Source organism: Zootoca vivipara, chromosome Z (assembly GCF_963506605.1).
Source record: "Zootoca vivipara chromosome Z, rZooViv1.1, whole genome shotgun sequence".
NCBI lineage: Eukaryota > Metazoa > Chordata > Lepidosauria > Squamata > Lacertidae > Zootoca > Zootoca vivipara.
The window spans coordinates 45,777,905-45,793,137 of record NC_083294.1 but is presented as its reverse complement, the minus strand read 5'-3'; the positions used below and the strand labels follow the sequence as shown (position 1 = coordinate 45,793,137).

The 15,233-nt window shown below is 45.4% G+C and overlaps 1 protein-coding gene across 1 annotated transcript in view; it reads right to left on the bottom strand.

Moving 5' to 3' along the window:
- The window catches only part of GPC4 (glypican 4), a 110,894-nt gene that overhangs the window by 23,088 nt on the left and 72,573 nt on the right, over window positions 1–15,233 (bottom strand). Inside the window, exon 3 of the mRNA XM_060270287.1 lies at window positions 6,370–6,761. Within this exon, the coding sequence (XP_060126270.1) occupies window positions 6,370–6,761 (392 nt within the window). The remainder of the gene's footprint in view (window positions 1–6,369; window positions 6,762–15,233) is intronic.

Genomic DNA, 15,233 nt, shown 5'->3' with positions numbered 1-15,233 from the left:
TATTCTAGGCTGTGTTTCCCCTGCTGAATCATCTGCTCCATGTTCTTCAGGTCGGGCATTGTTTTCTTTTTTTCTTAACCTCGGGTTAAGAACTTAATTTATTCTGGGGGGTCCATTCTTAACCTGAAACCGTTCTTAACCTGAGGTACCACTTTAGCTAAGGGCCTCCTGCTGCTGCTGCACCGTCGGTGCACAATTTTTGTTCTCATCCTGAAGCAAAGTTCTTAACCTGAGGTACTATTTCTGGGTTAGCGGAGTTTGTAACCTGAAGCGTTTGTAACCTGAAGTGTTTGTAAACCGAGGTACCACTATATTATATTCCTCTTCCATGTAGAGCAGGGGTAGGCAACCTAAGGCCCGTGGGCCGGATGTGGCCCAATCGCCTTCTCAATCCGACCCGCAGATGGTCTGGGAATTAGCGTGTTTTTACATGAGTAGAATGTGTCCTTCTATTTAAAATGCATCTCTGGGTTATTTGTGGGGCATAGGAATTCGTTCATCCCCCCCCCAAAAAAATAGTCCGGCCCCCCACATGTCTGAGGGACGGTGGACCGGCCCATGGCTGAAAAAGGTTGCTGACCCCTGATGTAGAGGTTTGCTACTTCTGGAACCATTGGCCAGGCTTTAGAAAGCAATTTGTTTAAATTTGTCACATATTAGCTTATCTTTTTTTGAACAACAACATTGTGTCTAAAACATAACTGTGTGACATCCAGTATTAGTCTTGCTCTGAGTAGACTGAAGCACATTCATTTCACACACACACACTTTTTTCTTTAGTTAGACATGTTATTTTTTAAAAGCGTTGCTTGAAATTTTAACAGGTGTCAAGCTATGTATCAGGACAACGTTGGTAGGTAGCCAATTGGATTTGGCAACATGGCTGTATTGTCAACTGAAGGCAACAAGTCCTGCATAAGTGAAGAATTCTGGTCTCTTTTGGAGCATCAGAAATGAACTGTCAAGACTCAAGAGGGGAATCTGATGCTGCCAGAAACGGCTCACAGAAATGTCACATTCTGCCCCTCTTCCTAACCGCTTTTCAGCTTAGCCCCAATTTTAAATGACATATAATTTAGCCATGTGTTGTTCATTATGAGGGTATTTCTGAAATCTATGAATTGCAAAATATCAAGTTCCCCTCCACCTTGAGTCACTGAGGTATCTGGCTTACATATTCCTGCCCCCACCAAACATACCGTACTTTTTGTTTAAGTGCCCTTGAGGCTTAGGCAGGAAATGTCCATGCTTGGCAGCAATTTAAACCTGTTGATTTTAATGTCTGTCAAGGGTTCAATAATATCCCAATTCCCCTGCCCTCTCTGTCACAGTTTCTGGTGGGGGGGGGTGAGGGAGGGTGAGGGAGAGAACATTTGAAAGAGAAAGTTCCCATACTTTTAGAAAACCTCCGCAAAGTCATTCACACTGGTTGAAAATAGCAGCCCAGGGTGGAAGGAAGAGAGAGAAATCATATTGCAAATTAATACATTTCACCTGCACTTGAAAGGGCTCTGCTCAGATTTACCCCCTTGGCACCCACCGGCCTATGTCCTATAATTACTGGTAAGTGAAATTTATAGCCCCAATCATCCGAAGGGCAGGAACAAGAATAATTCTGCTTGGGGGGGAAAACCCCCAGAGCCCTGTCCTCCAAAGGGCAAAGTAACATTTGGAGGAGTAGTGGATAGGTTCTGCTCGAACAAAGCTCAGATTAGATTTCGTTATATCAAAGGCATAGGAAAAGGAAGGCCCGCTGCAGATTGCTTTTACATGGTGAAAGTTCCTATTGGATACACTACTTTATGTTTGTGAAAATAAGAAGAGCCGCTTATATATATATTTTTTATGAATTGCAATATATACTTTTATAAATTAAAAAGTGCAAACAACTGTAATGATAATGAGCTGTATCCACTGTAGCACTAAACTAAAGTGACTTGGCATTATGTGTCCTGTTGGCAAAATGTTTTTTCCCCGTGCAAGAGAATGCATAAGCTGGTTGCTGGTGACTTAGTTGCTGCACAGTCTTCAACACAACAAATTTCCACTAGTGCAGCTTTTGCATTTAATGCCTCTGTTGGCCAACATTAAAACTCACCCACCCACCAGCACATGAGCACTTGAAACACTTGACAGAGAATGTTGGAATAATAATAATAATAATAATAATAATAATAATAATAATAATAATAATAATAATGCAAAATGAGGTGGTGTTGGGTAAGAAATTCAGGTTCCTCAGGAGTGGGCTGAAAATTAAGGCCAAGGAATTTGGCTACACAGAATTCCCGCAGATCTGCAAAACTGAAATAAATTCACGTGGTACACAGTTAGGTAAGTGGGCACCATGACACCTGAATTGGGCCTGCCAACATGATTGATCCCAAGGGGCTGCTACTCCATAAGAGGGAAAGGGTGCTGGTGCGTAAGAAGGAAGAGGAGGAAGGGTCCCAATTGCCTAACCATCATGGATGTTACATCTCCGTGGGGGCTGAGGCAATTCGGGGGTGGGGTGGGATGCGGGGACAGAAGGGAGAGGATTTTTAGGCTGGGAAACAATGATAGGGAAGGAAATCAGACAATGGGAAAACTCCGCATTTTACAGGAATTTGTGGAATTCTCTCAACAGTGAGCCTAGTCTGCTTCCTCCTTTGCTATATTTTCAAGTTCAGTCAATGAAAACTTTTTAACCCCCCCCCCCCCGGGCATTATAATTATTAAAAACAAAACCTCAAGATTTTATTGCTGCCAGGTCTTTTTTCCATGATTGAATTTTACTTTTATATTGCTATTGCTTTGCTATGATGCTTGTTTTCTACTGAGTAAGTTGCCCTGAGAGGGTTTACATTGCAGGGCTGCAAAGAAAACTCAAAACATGAGTACAGTAACGTTTCAAAGAGTGCTTCTTGCAACACAAGAGCAACAGATTTGTATTTTGTTCTGAATGGTCTGCTATAGTAATCCATAGTTTCCACAGCCAATCTAAGAGCATCCTTTTGATCTGCATTTACGTAGGAAGCTGACTTGTACACAGGCGTCAATAGCATCATTATGAGAGAGAAACCACAAACATTGCTAAAGGGGTATCATTACAATAAATGTTCTAATGAAAAAAAGTTATACTGGAAGTTGCCTACCCTGTTTCTCATATTTTAAGACATACCCATAAAATAAGACATAGCAGGATTTTTAAGCATTCAAGGAATATAAGCCATACCCTGAAAATAAGACATAGTGATAGGCGCAGCAGCAATGCTGGCCGCAGCAGGAGGAGGAGGAAAAAAATAAGACATCCCTTGAAAATAAGCCATAGTGTGTTTTTTTGAGGAAAAAATAAATATAAGACATGTCTTATAATATGAGAAACACGGTACTACAAGGTTGGAGTATTTCTCCATCTTGCCCAGAGGTTCCCCAACCCTTTGAGGCCTGGGGGCACATTCAGAAATATAAGAAGTTGTCTGAGCCAGTGTGGTGTAGTGGTTAAGAGTGATAGACTCGTAATCTGGGGGTGGTGTTCTTGGGGTCGTAGGCAGCATTCCTCCTCCTCCAAACATAGCGAGTTGAGTTGATGCCAAAGAGCTCGATTTTGGTCTCATCTGACCACAACACTTTCACCCAGTTCTCCTCTGGGTCATTCAGATGTGCATTGTCTTGAACAAGGGGACCTTGCGGTCTCTGCAGGATCTTAGTCCTTCACGGCGTGGTGTGTTACCAACTGTTTTCATGGTGACACTGGTCCCAGCTGCCCTGAGATCATTGACTAGTCCCCCCCGTGCTTCATCACCGTTCTCCTGATCATTGCAACTCCACAAGATGGAGGGAGGTTGACAGTTATTTTGTGTTTCTTCCATTTGCGAATTATTGCACCAACAGTTGTCACCTTCTCACCAAGCTGCTTGGCAATATGGCAATAGTCTTGTAGCCCCGTCCAGCCTTGGGCAGGTCTACAACTACACTCTAACTATAACTATATACTACACCCTAACCCCCCCCCCCAAATAAACCTTGACCAAACACTTCTCCTACTCCAAAGGCAACCCCCTTAACTAAAGAAAAACAACTCAGTTTTAAATACAGTGGTACCTCTGGTTACAAACTTAATTCGTTCCGGAGGTCTGTTCTTAACCTGAAACTGTTCTTAACCTGAGGTACCACTTCAGCTAATGGGGCCTCCCACTGCCGCCGCCACACGATTTCTGTTCTCATTCTGAGGTAAAGTTCTTAACCCGAGGTACTATTTCTGGGTTAACGGAGTCTGTAACCTGAAGCACCTGTAACCCGAGGTACCACTGTAAAACTAAAAACTGGGATGAGCCTTGTCAGAGAACTAAGGAGGGTATCAGCAGGAGCTGTGATGCCCATAGTGTCATGGGCCAGGAGTCAGCTTCACCTGCTGAACAGCAGCTTGAAGGGCAAGAAGGCAGAGTGACTCTACCTGCAGCTGATCAGCCTTCAGTGACAGAGAGGAGAAGGCACTGGTAAGAAGCAGCTGGCTCTGGTCTTCTTAAACAGAGCTCTGAGCAGCAGTCAGATGCTGGAAACAATGCCTGGGGTTCCCAGCCCCATTTTGCCGCTTTCTGCTCTCCATCTGGACCCTTTGCTCTGTGTACATCTGGATTCCCTGACCTCTGAACTGTCAAGGAAGTGTTCCTCAGAGACTCCTGTCCCCTGCTTGCTCAGCAACGGGACTCAGACAGGGCCACAAAACACAGGCACCATGCTGAGGACTCTTGGACCAATATTCTATGCACTGACTAGCAGGGCCTCTCCAGAGCTTCTTCAGGCATAAAAGGTGCTTCCCATGATCTTTCTCAGAGTTGGTAGATGTTTATGGAACCTGCTACCACTGGAGACAGCAATGGCCACCACCTAGGATGGTTTCAGAAGAGGATAGATTGGACAAGCTCATGGTAGATAAGCGACTACCACAACGGCTCTACTCTGCTTCCATGGTCAGAGGCAGTTCCTGGGAGCATCAGGCAAAGAGAGGGGTGGTGTTGCTCTCGGGTCCTGCTTGTGGACCGGTTAGCCACTGAAAACAGGATGATGGAGGAGATGGACAACTGGACTGATCCAGCAGTCTCTTATTCTGTTCTTCCTTATCCTTTTAACTGGAGGTGCTCTTAGGGGTTGGACCAGGGAGATCTTACTTAGTGTGCAAAGCTATTCCTTCTGCCTCTGAGCCACAGCCCTTTCCCCCCCAGATGCACCATAGAGCACTTTCTGTTGTGGACAATGAGCCCACCACCACCACCACCGTGGTGGGTGAAATAACAGCAAGCATTCCTATCTCCTGCATCCCCACCAGCAGCAAGAGAGGAGCAGTAGCCAGGGTAGCTGCAAAGCAGGTCAAATGTTTGCCACCACCTCCCTTGCTATGCATTGCTACTGCTTCCCACCGAAGGGATAGGAGAGGTGCTGGACGCCCCCTGGAGGAGGACCCTGGGTTCACTTACCGCTGATTTGCAGCAGCTGGGCTAATGCCAGACTTTGGGGTGGGCAGGTTAAGGAGGGGGAATTGTTGGTTGCTGTGAATGGTTTTTGTTCTGGGGGAGGGGTGGGAACCGAGGTTTCGTTTATCTGCTAATCAGTGGATGAGAGTATTGCTTTGCTTACTGTTTGACTGTTGCTAACGTTGCTTGTTACTGTTTACAGGGCTGGTGTATCGTTTTTGCTTTTCCATAAGTTGTATGTTAGATGAAATGCTTATGTATTATATGATTTTTCCACCCCGCCCATCTACCTTGACAAATGTTATTATGCATGTGCACATATTTTCTTTAACGTAAGTTGCTTGGAGAGCCTTGGATGAAAGCAAGTAGTAAATAAAACGTTCCTTTTAAACTAGGCCTTTGGCTGACCTGATCAACATCCCATACCCTTTTAAAATGTGGCTCTTTTTTGGTGTGTGTGTGTGTGTGTGTGTGTATTACTGGGTTATTGTTTTTAACTTTTATTTAGGGTGGATTTGATTTACATCAAATCAATTTAAATCACGATTTAAATCACTAGTCAGTAAAACTTGATTTAAATCATTAAAAAAAACACCTTAGACTGGGTTTTAGCACAAATGAAAAACTTAAACAAATCCTGATGAATAGCCTTTGGAGTATAATGTAACTTAATTAGAAAACTATCTTTAGAAAGATTTTTTTTCCTCCAAAAGCATTTCATTTTAAAAATCCAGTTTAAATTTGAAAAAAACTGATTAATTTTTTTTTAAAAATCCAATTGATTTTTATCCACCCTCCTTTTATTTTCTGTATTGTGATCTTTTAATGTGAACCACCCTGAGACCTTTGGATATAGGGCGGTATATAAATTCTAACAACAACAACAACAACAATAACAACAACAACAACTCACCACAGACACCTTGCCGACCACGTCCCTCGCCACAGCCAGGCCTTGTGCAAAGGTGCGTGCCGCCACGAACGCCCGCGTCACCTGGAGCTTCAGCTTGCGGGGCACGTCCCCGAAGGGCTTGAGCTGCTCAGTGTACTTGCTGACACACTCCAGGTACTCGTCCGAGAAGTGGTACTGGGGGTTGACCAGGCGGAACATGCGCTCCAGCAGCCGGGCCCAGAAGTCATTGAGCATCTCTTCCAGGTTGACGCTGCCGCCCGTGTAGTAGCGCTTCAGCTCCACAAAGAGGTCCTTAAACATTTCCGAATTCTGCATGTACAGGAGGCCGTAAGTCCTTACAAACATGTCGTTCAAGGATTTCTCGGCATTCTCGAGAAGCTCTCTGAAGAATTCTGCAGGGAAGGGGAGAATCGGTTCATAGAATCATGGAATTGTAGCCGAAGAACCCCAGTTGACTATACACAAGGGGACAAGCTTCCAATGGGTCTCCAAAGCTTTGGATGTAATAAACAAAGCTCAATTTTAATTTAGGAGGGACTGCAAATTAGGGCCACACGCTTTTATTTTGAAGGGTCTGGGCAGAGGGGGGACTGTTTAGGACAAGGGTCAGAAGCCTCTTTTGGGCCTCTTTTGCTGTGGAGGCCTCAGGACACAAAATGACTGCCGCATCAAAAAGAGCGGATAAAGAGACACAACCACAAAATGGTGCAGGCATGTCCCCACCATCTCCCACTCCCCATCAATAGTGGAGGGAGGTACCTTCATCAGCCACTAATATGCTTAATTCACAGAGAAGCTCTTTGCATCTCTTCTCTGAATTAAAGTTGGCCGTTCCTGTGCAAAACAGGCTACTGAATATGTCATCCTTAGTCATCGTTTCTCCTCCACATCTGAATGTGAAAGAGAACATCTGACATCTGAATACTTCAGCTAGAGTTAAAGACTGACTGAAAGCAAGGTTATGATTCATCCACAATTTGCAAACCACAGTTTGCATTAAATGTGGTTAAGAATTCTATCTGCCCAGAGCCAGCATGCATATCATACCCTTCCTCCAATAGTGCAAAAAGGTACACATGTGATGTTTCTGGGAGTTGGATTGATCATCCTCCCTCCAATCAATTTCAGGTATTGCAAACTCCCAGAGATACAGCAAGGTGATGGGTGTTCTCTACCAAATGTGGCCTTCCCCCAGCCCTGAAATCAAAAGGTGGGACAGAGCAAAGTTTCTGAAAAACGAAAAACCAGACCCTCATGCTGGAGAGGCAGAAGCTGCCTTCCACTCTGAGAAGATTTATGCTCTCCTGCAAGTTATTACCATTGCATTTCTGCAGCACCCAATATCATCCAGGAGTGATGCAACACAATAGGACACACACATGCCTACCTGACCATCATGAAGAATACAAGACGAAAGGTGAAGGGGATTGGAAAGGAAAGAGGGAGACTGCCCCAACTGGGAAGATGGTGGAAAAAGCAAACCGTTACAGAACTTCAGATATGCAAGGGAACATGGAGGTCACCCAGTCTAAAAGAAAGCCCTTCATGAAATGCAGAGTTAAGCTATGGAACTCCCTCCACCAGGAGCCAGTGATGGACACCCACTTGGATGGCTTTAAAAGAGGACTGGACAAATTCTTGGAGGAGGAGGGGGGGACTATTGGTGGCTACTAGCCAGGATGGCCATGCTCTGCCTCCACAGCTGGAGGCAGAAATACTTCTGACTACGAGTTGCTGGAAGCCCTGGGAGGGCAGAGGTGCTCGGGTCTTTCTTGAAGGTTTCCCAAAGGCCACTATGACTGCAGAATACTGGACCAGATGGATTGTTGGGGCCTGATCCACCAGGGCTCTTCTTGCGTTCTTATTGTTCAATGCACCACAATTTCCTCCCCTCTGATCATTTTCTTCTCTCTGGGGGAGATTCTTCAGCACAACCCTAAACCCAGATTCTTGCTGATCACTTGCCATGGACTGGCTGGATGCAGAGGAGTGGTGGGAGTCAGCAGCTGGTGAACCCCCAAGGAAAGAAGGCTCAGGACCCGGGGAGTGGTGGTGGGGTGACAATGAGTGGCCGCAGGAAGAAGACGGGGGGGTGTTGGAAGCAGAAAGAGGCTATGCCACAGAGCAGAGCAGATTCAGAGGCAGAAGTGGAGGCTAGAGAGGCCAAGAGGCAGATATGAGACAGGCTGCTGAAGAAGCCAGAGAATTTCCCATTCCTGCTGTGACCAGCTCCCCTCCCCTCCCCTCTGGTCTCTCAGAATCCACGGAGGTATGAAGAGGGCAGAGCACAGACAAAGAGGGCATTGGAGTCTCAGATTGTTTGGGATGGACCCAGGGGAGGAGGAGGCATAGAGAGCTGCAGGAAGGCAGGGACATCCCCTCATGGGGTAAGTTATTTTCTGTGCTCACTAGGCCTGGGATGTTTTGTTTCTTTGACTACAGAGTTAACTTCACTGACACCTTGTGAGTTATTGCTGACTTGCTCCCAACCCCTGCCTTAACACCATCACCTGTTAGAGGGGAACCCAGGGCAGATACCAAAGGTGGGCACTGTCTAGGGTTCCAGCAGATGCCCAAGAGTGCCAAATATAGATTCCTGGACACAGAAAACCTTAAAACGTTTTAATAGGTGCATACTTCATCCACTGAAAGCCAGACGCACTGATTCAAACTGTTAAAGGAATCCAGACCTAGGGATTGCTCTTGGGAGTGTCCCACATCATGCCTAGAAAATGCAGCATAGCAAAACTGCCACCCCAATCCCAAAAATGAGATGAAAGGTGCGAGATTTCCACAGCCACAGCCCTGTGGTCAGAAGGCACAGCGGGGTTTATTTTGGGGAGGAGTTCATACGAGACCCAAAGAAAGCTCAACAAGTAACATTAATACCATCATAATACCAGCCGTGTAATAATCTTAAAAAGTGTCTAATGTGGGACAGATGTCTGTAACAGAAAGCATGATTCCGTGCCCCAGAGTTACCTTTTCCCATCTGCAATGCAATGTTACCTTTTCCCATCTGTCCTGTATGTAATTACTTTATGATTCAATATCATTCAAAAGGAGGGGTGGGGTGAAGAAGGAAGGTCAATAGGTTGGGAATTCTCAGACTTCTTGTGTGCCGTCCTGATGGTTCCCTGTTGCACAGACTACTGCATCCCTAAAAAATAAAAGCCCCCCTGGGAAGGACGGTAGAACCCACCCTCCCCAAAAAATTATTTCCTCGAGGACACTGGATATCTGGCATTCTGTCCTGTGCCTTCTTGTGACTCATGTTCAATAAATAAAATTTTAATAAAACACGCCTCTGTGCTGGGATCCTCAAAGGAGGCAGTGTTTAGACTTAAAAAGTTGTTAGAAGCAGGAGCAGGAAAAAGAGTGACTGTCTTTGGCCCGGTTTGAATTTAAACCTTGTTAAAATGTATGAAGTATGTCGGAGTTCAAATTTTTTAAGTCTTCAAAGTGCTCCAGTACAAACAAAGTCTAACTCAGAACATTTTCGGGATGGGGTAGGGGTTCAGGGGGGGGCACTGAAATGCATTTTTTAAAAGGTGTTCTTTATTAACACAGTTCTGGGCTTGGAGCTTGACTGAGCAGCAGAAAGCACAGCAACGTTCAGAGTGCAGGAGGAGGAAAATGACCCCTAGGGAAAAGAGCATTTTATTTAGACACCCAACTCCCAACACATCCTCTGTCCAGTATCAGCACAAACTTCTCTGCTGGTTCCCATGCCTGGCATTTCCTGTCTACAATTTTCTCTCTCACTCCTGTGCGCATTTAATATATACTATAGAGAATGACTGGGTGGTTATGTATTAACTTCTAATTCACTTCATCATTCTGAAAGCTCACCTCCTTCACCTCTGTGTTTCTTTCTCTTTTCTACCCCCCCCCCCCGGCAGAATTTTTAATAGGAATAGGAAGGCCAGAGAACTTACACCCTTGGAAGCATAGCTGGGAAAGGATTAAGACAAAACTGGTTTTGAAAATGATGCTGTTAAAACACCTCCATCTGCTAATCCAAAGAGCAGAAGCCTGGGTTACTTAAGAGATTTCTGGCATCATGGATAGAACTCAGTTACTAGCACCAGTGTTAAGAAATAACAAAACAAAACATCTATATCTATATTTCTATCTATATAAATGTAGAGGGTGCATGTTTGTTCCAACGAACTTTTCTCCACAACCGCTTACCCGATCGCCCTCAAATTTGCCCACAACATCGGGTGCACATGTGGGAGTGTCTCTACCCACTTACATTGTCCTTGCACACACCCAGGACAGGTAGAAACCTGGATTTGTATACAAAAAAATTGCCCCCTCCAGTGGGCATCCAACAAACAACATCCAACATAATACCAAAATCATGCCCACTGGCAAAATAACGGCCACTCTCCATCCCCTCCACTATCCCGGGACACAACCCACCCTGGAGACCAGACCTCTGTCAGGGACCAGGCCACCCCAACAGCAGCCCACTCCCCAAGGACCCCGTCCCACCATGGAGGTAGCTACCCCAGAGATCCCCCCACTCCCCAGAGATCCCCCCCATAGGTCACGGTCTTCCCCATTCTGCCCGATCCACAATCCACGTTCTCACAGAGAGCAATCCGCCCTGACACTAGACAGCTCCCCAGGGATCACAACCCACCTCATAGATTGCACCCGTATCCATCCCAACACCGGCAGGGAGCAGGCCGCCCTGACACAAGGCCGCTCCCCAGGGATCGCCACCCCCCCAAGGTCTTGCCCTTGACCATCCCTCCCGATGCACAATCCGCACTCTCCGCTGACATCCCCCGCCACCACACATAACTCTAACCATTACAACTTCCCCAATTACCCTCTATACCTAACACACCCCTACTTTAATTTATACCTTCTTTATACCTCTTCGCAGATCTCCTCAACCCTCCCCTCCCAACTGCAACACCAGGACCACCCAAAGAAACAGACCTCCCCTGGGTGGGGGGTGGGGGAAAGAGGGAATTGGGGGATTCACAGGGACAAACCGAGGGGGGAGGGAAGGAACAAAATAGCTGATGGATCGGGACAACCTGCGGACACTCACAGGGAGAGGGGGTGTGATATGTCATGGGTGGGGGGAATCCCAGGGATAAGCTAGGGTGGGGGGAAGAGGAGATGGGATACGTCATGGATCGGCACAGGCTGGGGGGAGTCACAGGGATGCACCTCCGTTAACAGAACACGTGTAAAACAGGGGGACTCTGAAGGTCAGGGGAGTCTGAAGGGGGATTCTGAGTCTCCATTTAACAGGCTGAGCCACAGCAACGCATGGCAGGGCCAGCTAGTAAATAATCTATATATATATAAATGTAAAAATCATGAAATCCCGTTTGCCACTTTTCTCCGTAACCGCTTGACCGATCGTCCTGAAATTTTGGCACAACGATCCAGGCCACTCCTAGAGCGTTGTTGGGTGCAAAAATCCCTCAAATCGCACACCTGCCCAGGTACAGACCTGCTTTTCCATCAAGTCAAACAGCGCCCTCAAGTGGCATAGTACCCTCCTCCACCCCCTCCCTTCCTGTGAAATCTAAGCCACACCCACAAACCAAATGACATCATCATCAACCAAGCAACTGAAAATCCCCCAAGGCGGCCTTTAGGCCTTTGTTTAATGTAGGCCCCTGACAGACCGGGGGGGGGGGCACAACAACACACTTGGGGGCATGGCAAGGGGTTTTTACTGTACCATTTAGCACCACTAACCCTCCCCCCCCCAAAAAAAACCCCACAAAAAAACCAACATTGCCAAGTGGAGTTCGGGGCCTGCCTGGGGGTGTGTGGCACAGACCACAGCACAGCCTTTGATTTATGTAGGCCCCTGCACGGCAAGGGTTTTTTACTTTACCATTTAGCAACACTACCACACCGGTCATGGGGGGGGGGGGAAACTGAATAGATCATGGATTGGGACACATGGGGCCAGTCACATGGATAAGCCACAACAACACAACACACCCACAAACCCCGCCTCTGCCACGAGATCCTGTAAAACAGGAGGCCTTGGCTCCATTTTACATACTAGGCCTCAGGTCTACAGCCCATTAAATACTACCCCAAATGGAGCCCTGGGTGGGAGGTGGGGGGAGGAGGAGCCCAAATAGGTCATGGGCTGACGTAGGGTGGGGGGTAGATAACCCAAATCAACGCACTTGGGGGCACAGCAAGGGGTTTTTACTTTACAATTTAGCACCACTACCCCCCCCCAAAAAAAATCCACAAGACAAAAATAAATACCATCTTTCAAAACGTCCTGAGATACGCCGGTCATGGAGGTGGGGGGGACAAACTGAATAGATCATGGATCGGGACACATGGGGCCAGTCACAGGGATTAGGCACAACAACACACCACACCCACAAACCCCGCCTCTGCCACGAGATCCTGTAAAACAGGAGGCCTTGCAACCACCAAAACAGCTATTCCACCCCAAGCCCAAAGCCTCTCCCGGTGGCTGCATTAATAAACGCCTGGCAGCATTAGGCAGTCGTTCATCATTTCTCCTAACACGCACTTGGGGGCACAGCAAGGGGTTTTCGCTTTATAATTTAGTGGGCGTTGTGTCACATGCGAGGCTCCGGCAGCCATTTTAAGTAAGGGCAGTTGTGCCCCTTTTAACTTAGGCTTTACCGTGTTTCTCCAAAAATAAGACACTGTCTTATATTTATTATTCCTTTAAAAAAAAACCCACATTGGCTTATTTTCAAGGGATGTCTTATTTTTTAATTACGCGTCCAGCCTTGCCTCTTCCTTGGGGCCCTCCAGAACTGCGCCTATAACTATGTCTTATTTTGTGGGTATGGCTTATATTGCACAAATGCTTAGACATCCTGCTATGGCTTATTTTATGGGTATGTCTTATTTTAGGAGAAACAACTGATTGTAAGCCTCTGTGGTTTTTTTTTTTTTTTTAAAAACCCATTCACTTTCTCTCCCCAGTTTAAGTCCTCAGATTGATTTTTTTTTTAGAATTTAAAAACAACTTTATTTCTTCTTTTAAAAGTCATACAAGTGATAACTCATAAAATAGCAGTAATTACATAAAGTGGTCAAAATCAAAAAGCAAAAAGCTAAGATTGTAACAGACAAATCAAAAGCACAAAGCATACAAAATACAAAATGCAAAAAAGAAAACACAAAGGAGAAAGAAGAAAAAAAAAGAGAGAGGAAAAAGAAAGAAAGAAAGAAAGAACAATTTTGAAGTACCATAAAAAGAAAAAAGGGAAATATCCCACAATAAAAAGAAACTTCCAGATAATGAGATCGGTTTCCTTTCACCATTCCTAAATCATTGTGTTTCTTCCTCGAAATGGTTCTCTTTAGTAATTATGTGTTCCTCAAATATATTATACTCATATTTTTATTCATTTCCATCTTCCCTACTTTAAATGTTTATCTAGCAGCTTGTTGTTTCTATTCTAGGCATATCACCCATTTTGAGCTTAATCCCTCTTTGTGAAAATACTCTATTGCATAACTCCATTCCGTTTTTAATTTTTGTTTAGAAGTTTTCCTAATTATTGCCGTTATTCTGGCTAAATTCATATATTCTACCAATTTTAAATGCCAATCTTCAAGTGATGGGACTTTATCTCCTTTCCAGTTTTTGGCTAGCACTATTCTTGCCGCTGCGCATGCGTATAGGAGGATACTTCTCCTATCTTTGGGGGTGTTCTCAGGTAGCAGGCTTAGAAGGAAGGTCTCAGGTTTTTTTTCAAACGTCCACTTCAACATTTTTTTTAATTTCTCGTATACGTTATTCCAAAATATACTCACTTTGCTACAATTCCACCAGCAATGAAGATAGTCTCCTGCTTCTACTTTACACTTCCAGCATCTATCAGGTTCCTTTTTATATATCTTGGCTCATTTGGCCGGTGTCAAGTGCCACCTAAATACCATTTTCCATATATTTTCTTTTATCCCCATACAAGCCGTGAAATTAATATCCTCCCCCCACAATTTGTCCCACTGAGAGCTATAGATCGTTCTTCCAACATCCTGCGCCCGTCTTATCATTACGTGTTTAGTCATCTCGTCTTTCATATCCCATTCAAGTAAATGTTTGTAAATTTTTGCTAAAGATTTTGTGGGGATATCTAATAGTAATTCCTGTAATTTTGATCTATTTTCAACAAATCCGACCGCTTTGTGTTTATTGAAGATGCTTAACACCTGGCAATAGTGTAGCCAGCTCAGACAGTATTGTTCTATTTGATGGTAGGGTTTTAATACATATTGGTCATTAACCTTGTCTACTAATTCCTTGTATGTTACCCACTTTCCTCCAGTTTAAGTCCTCAGATATTTGCAGTGGCCACCCCCCACCCCATTTACAATCTCCTACCTTCCCCTTGCCCAGGCCAGGTAGATAATGTGGCCCTTTTTTAACCCCTTTGTTACTTTTCTCATTTTACTGATTGTAAATATGCTGACCGAGGCCCCCTTTAGATTCGGAGGCCCGCCCCAAGTGGCCCATATGACCCCCCTCCTTCTGTCTGGGCCTGTCTGTTGCTACTGGGCTATGGGGCTTCGCTATTTGACCCCGGGTTGGGATTCTTTAAGTAGTTATCTGGGTCCCAGGGCACATCATCATCCCCTATCCTTAATCTAAATATATAGAAATGTTCACGATTCGTTCGCAGGGGCCAATGTATGGAGATACAGGGGGGAGGGGACAACAGAGGGCTCAGACAGAAGTAAATACTGGGAAATAGAACCTAGAAACTGACAACTCCTTCTCCAATGATGGGGGCCAATGTAGGAAGATACTGGGGGTAGGGGCCAACACTCCCCAGGAATAACAGAGGGTTCAGACAAAAGTGCATGCTGGGAAA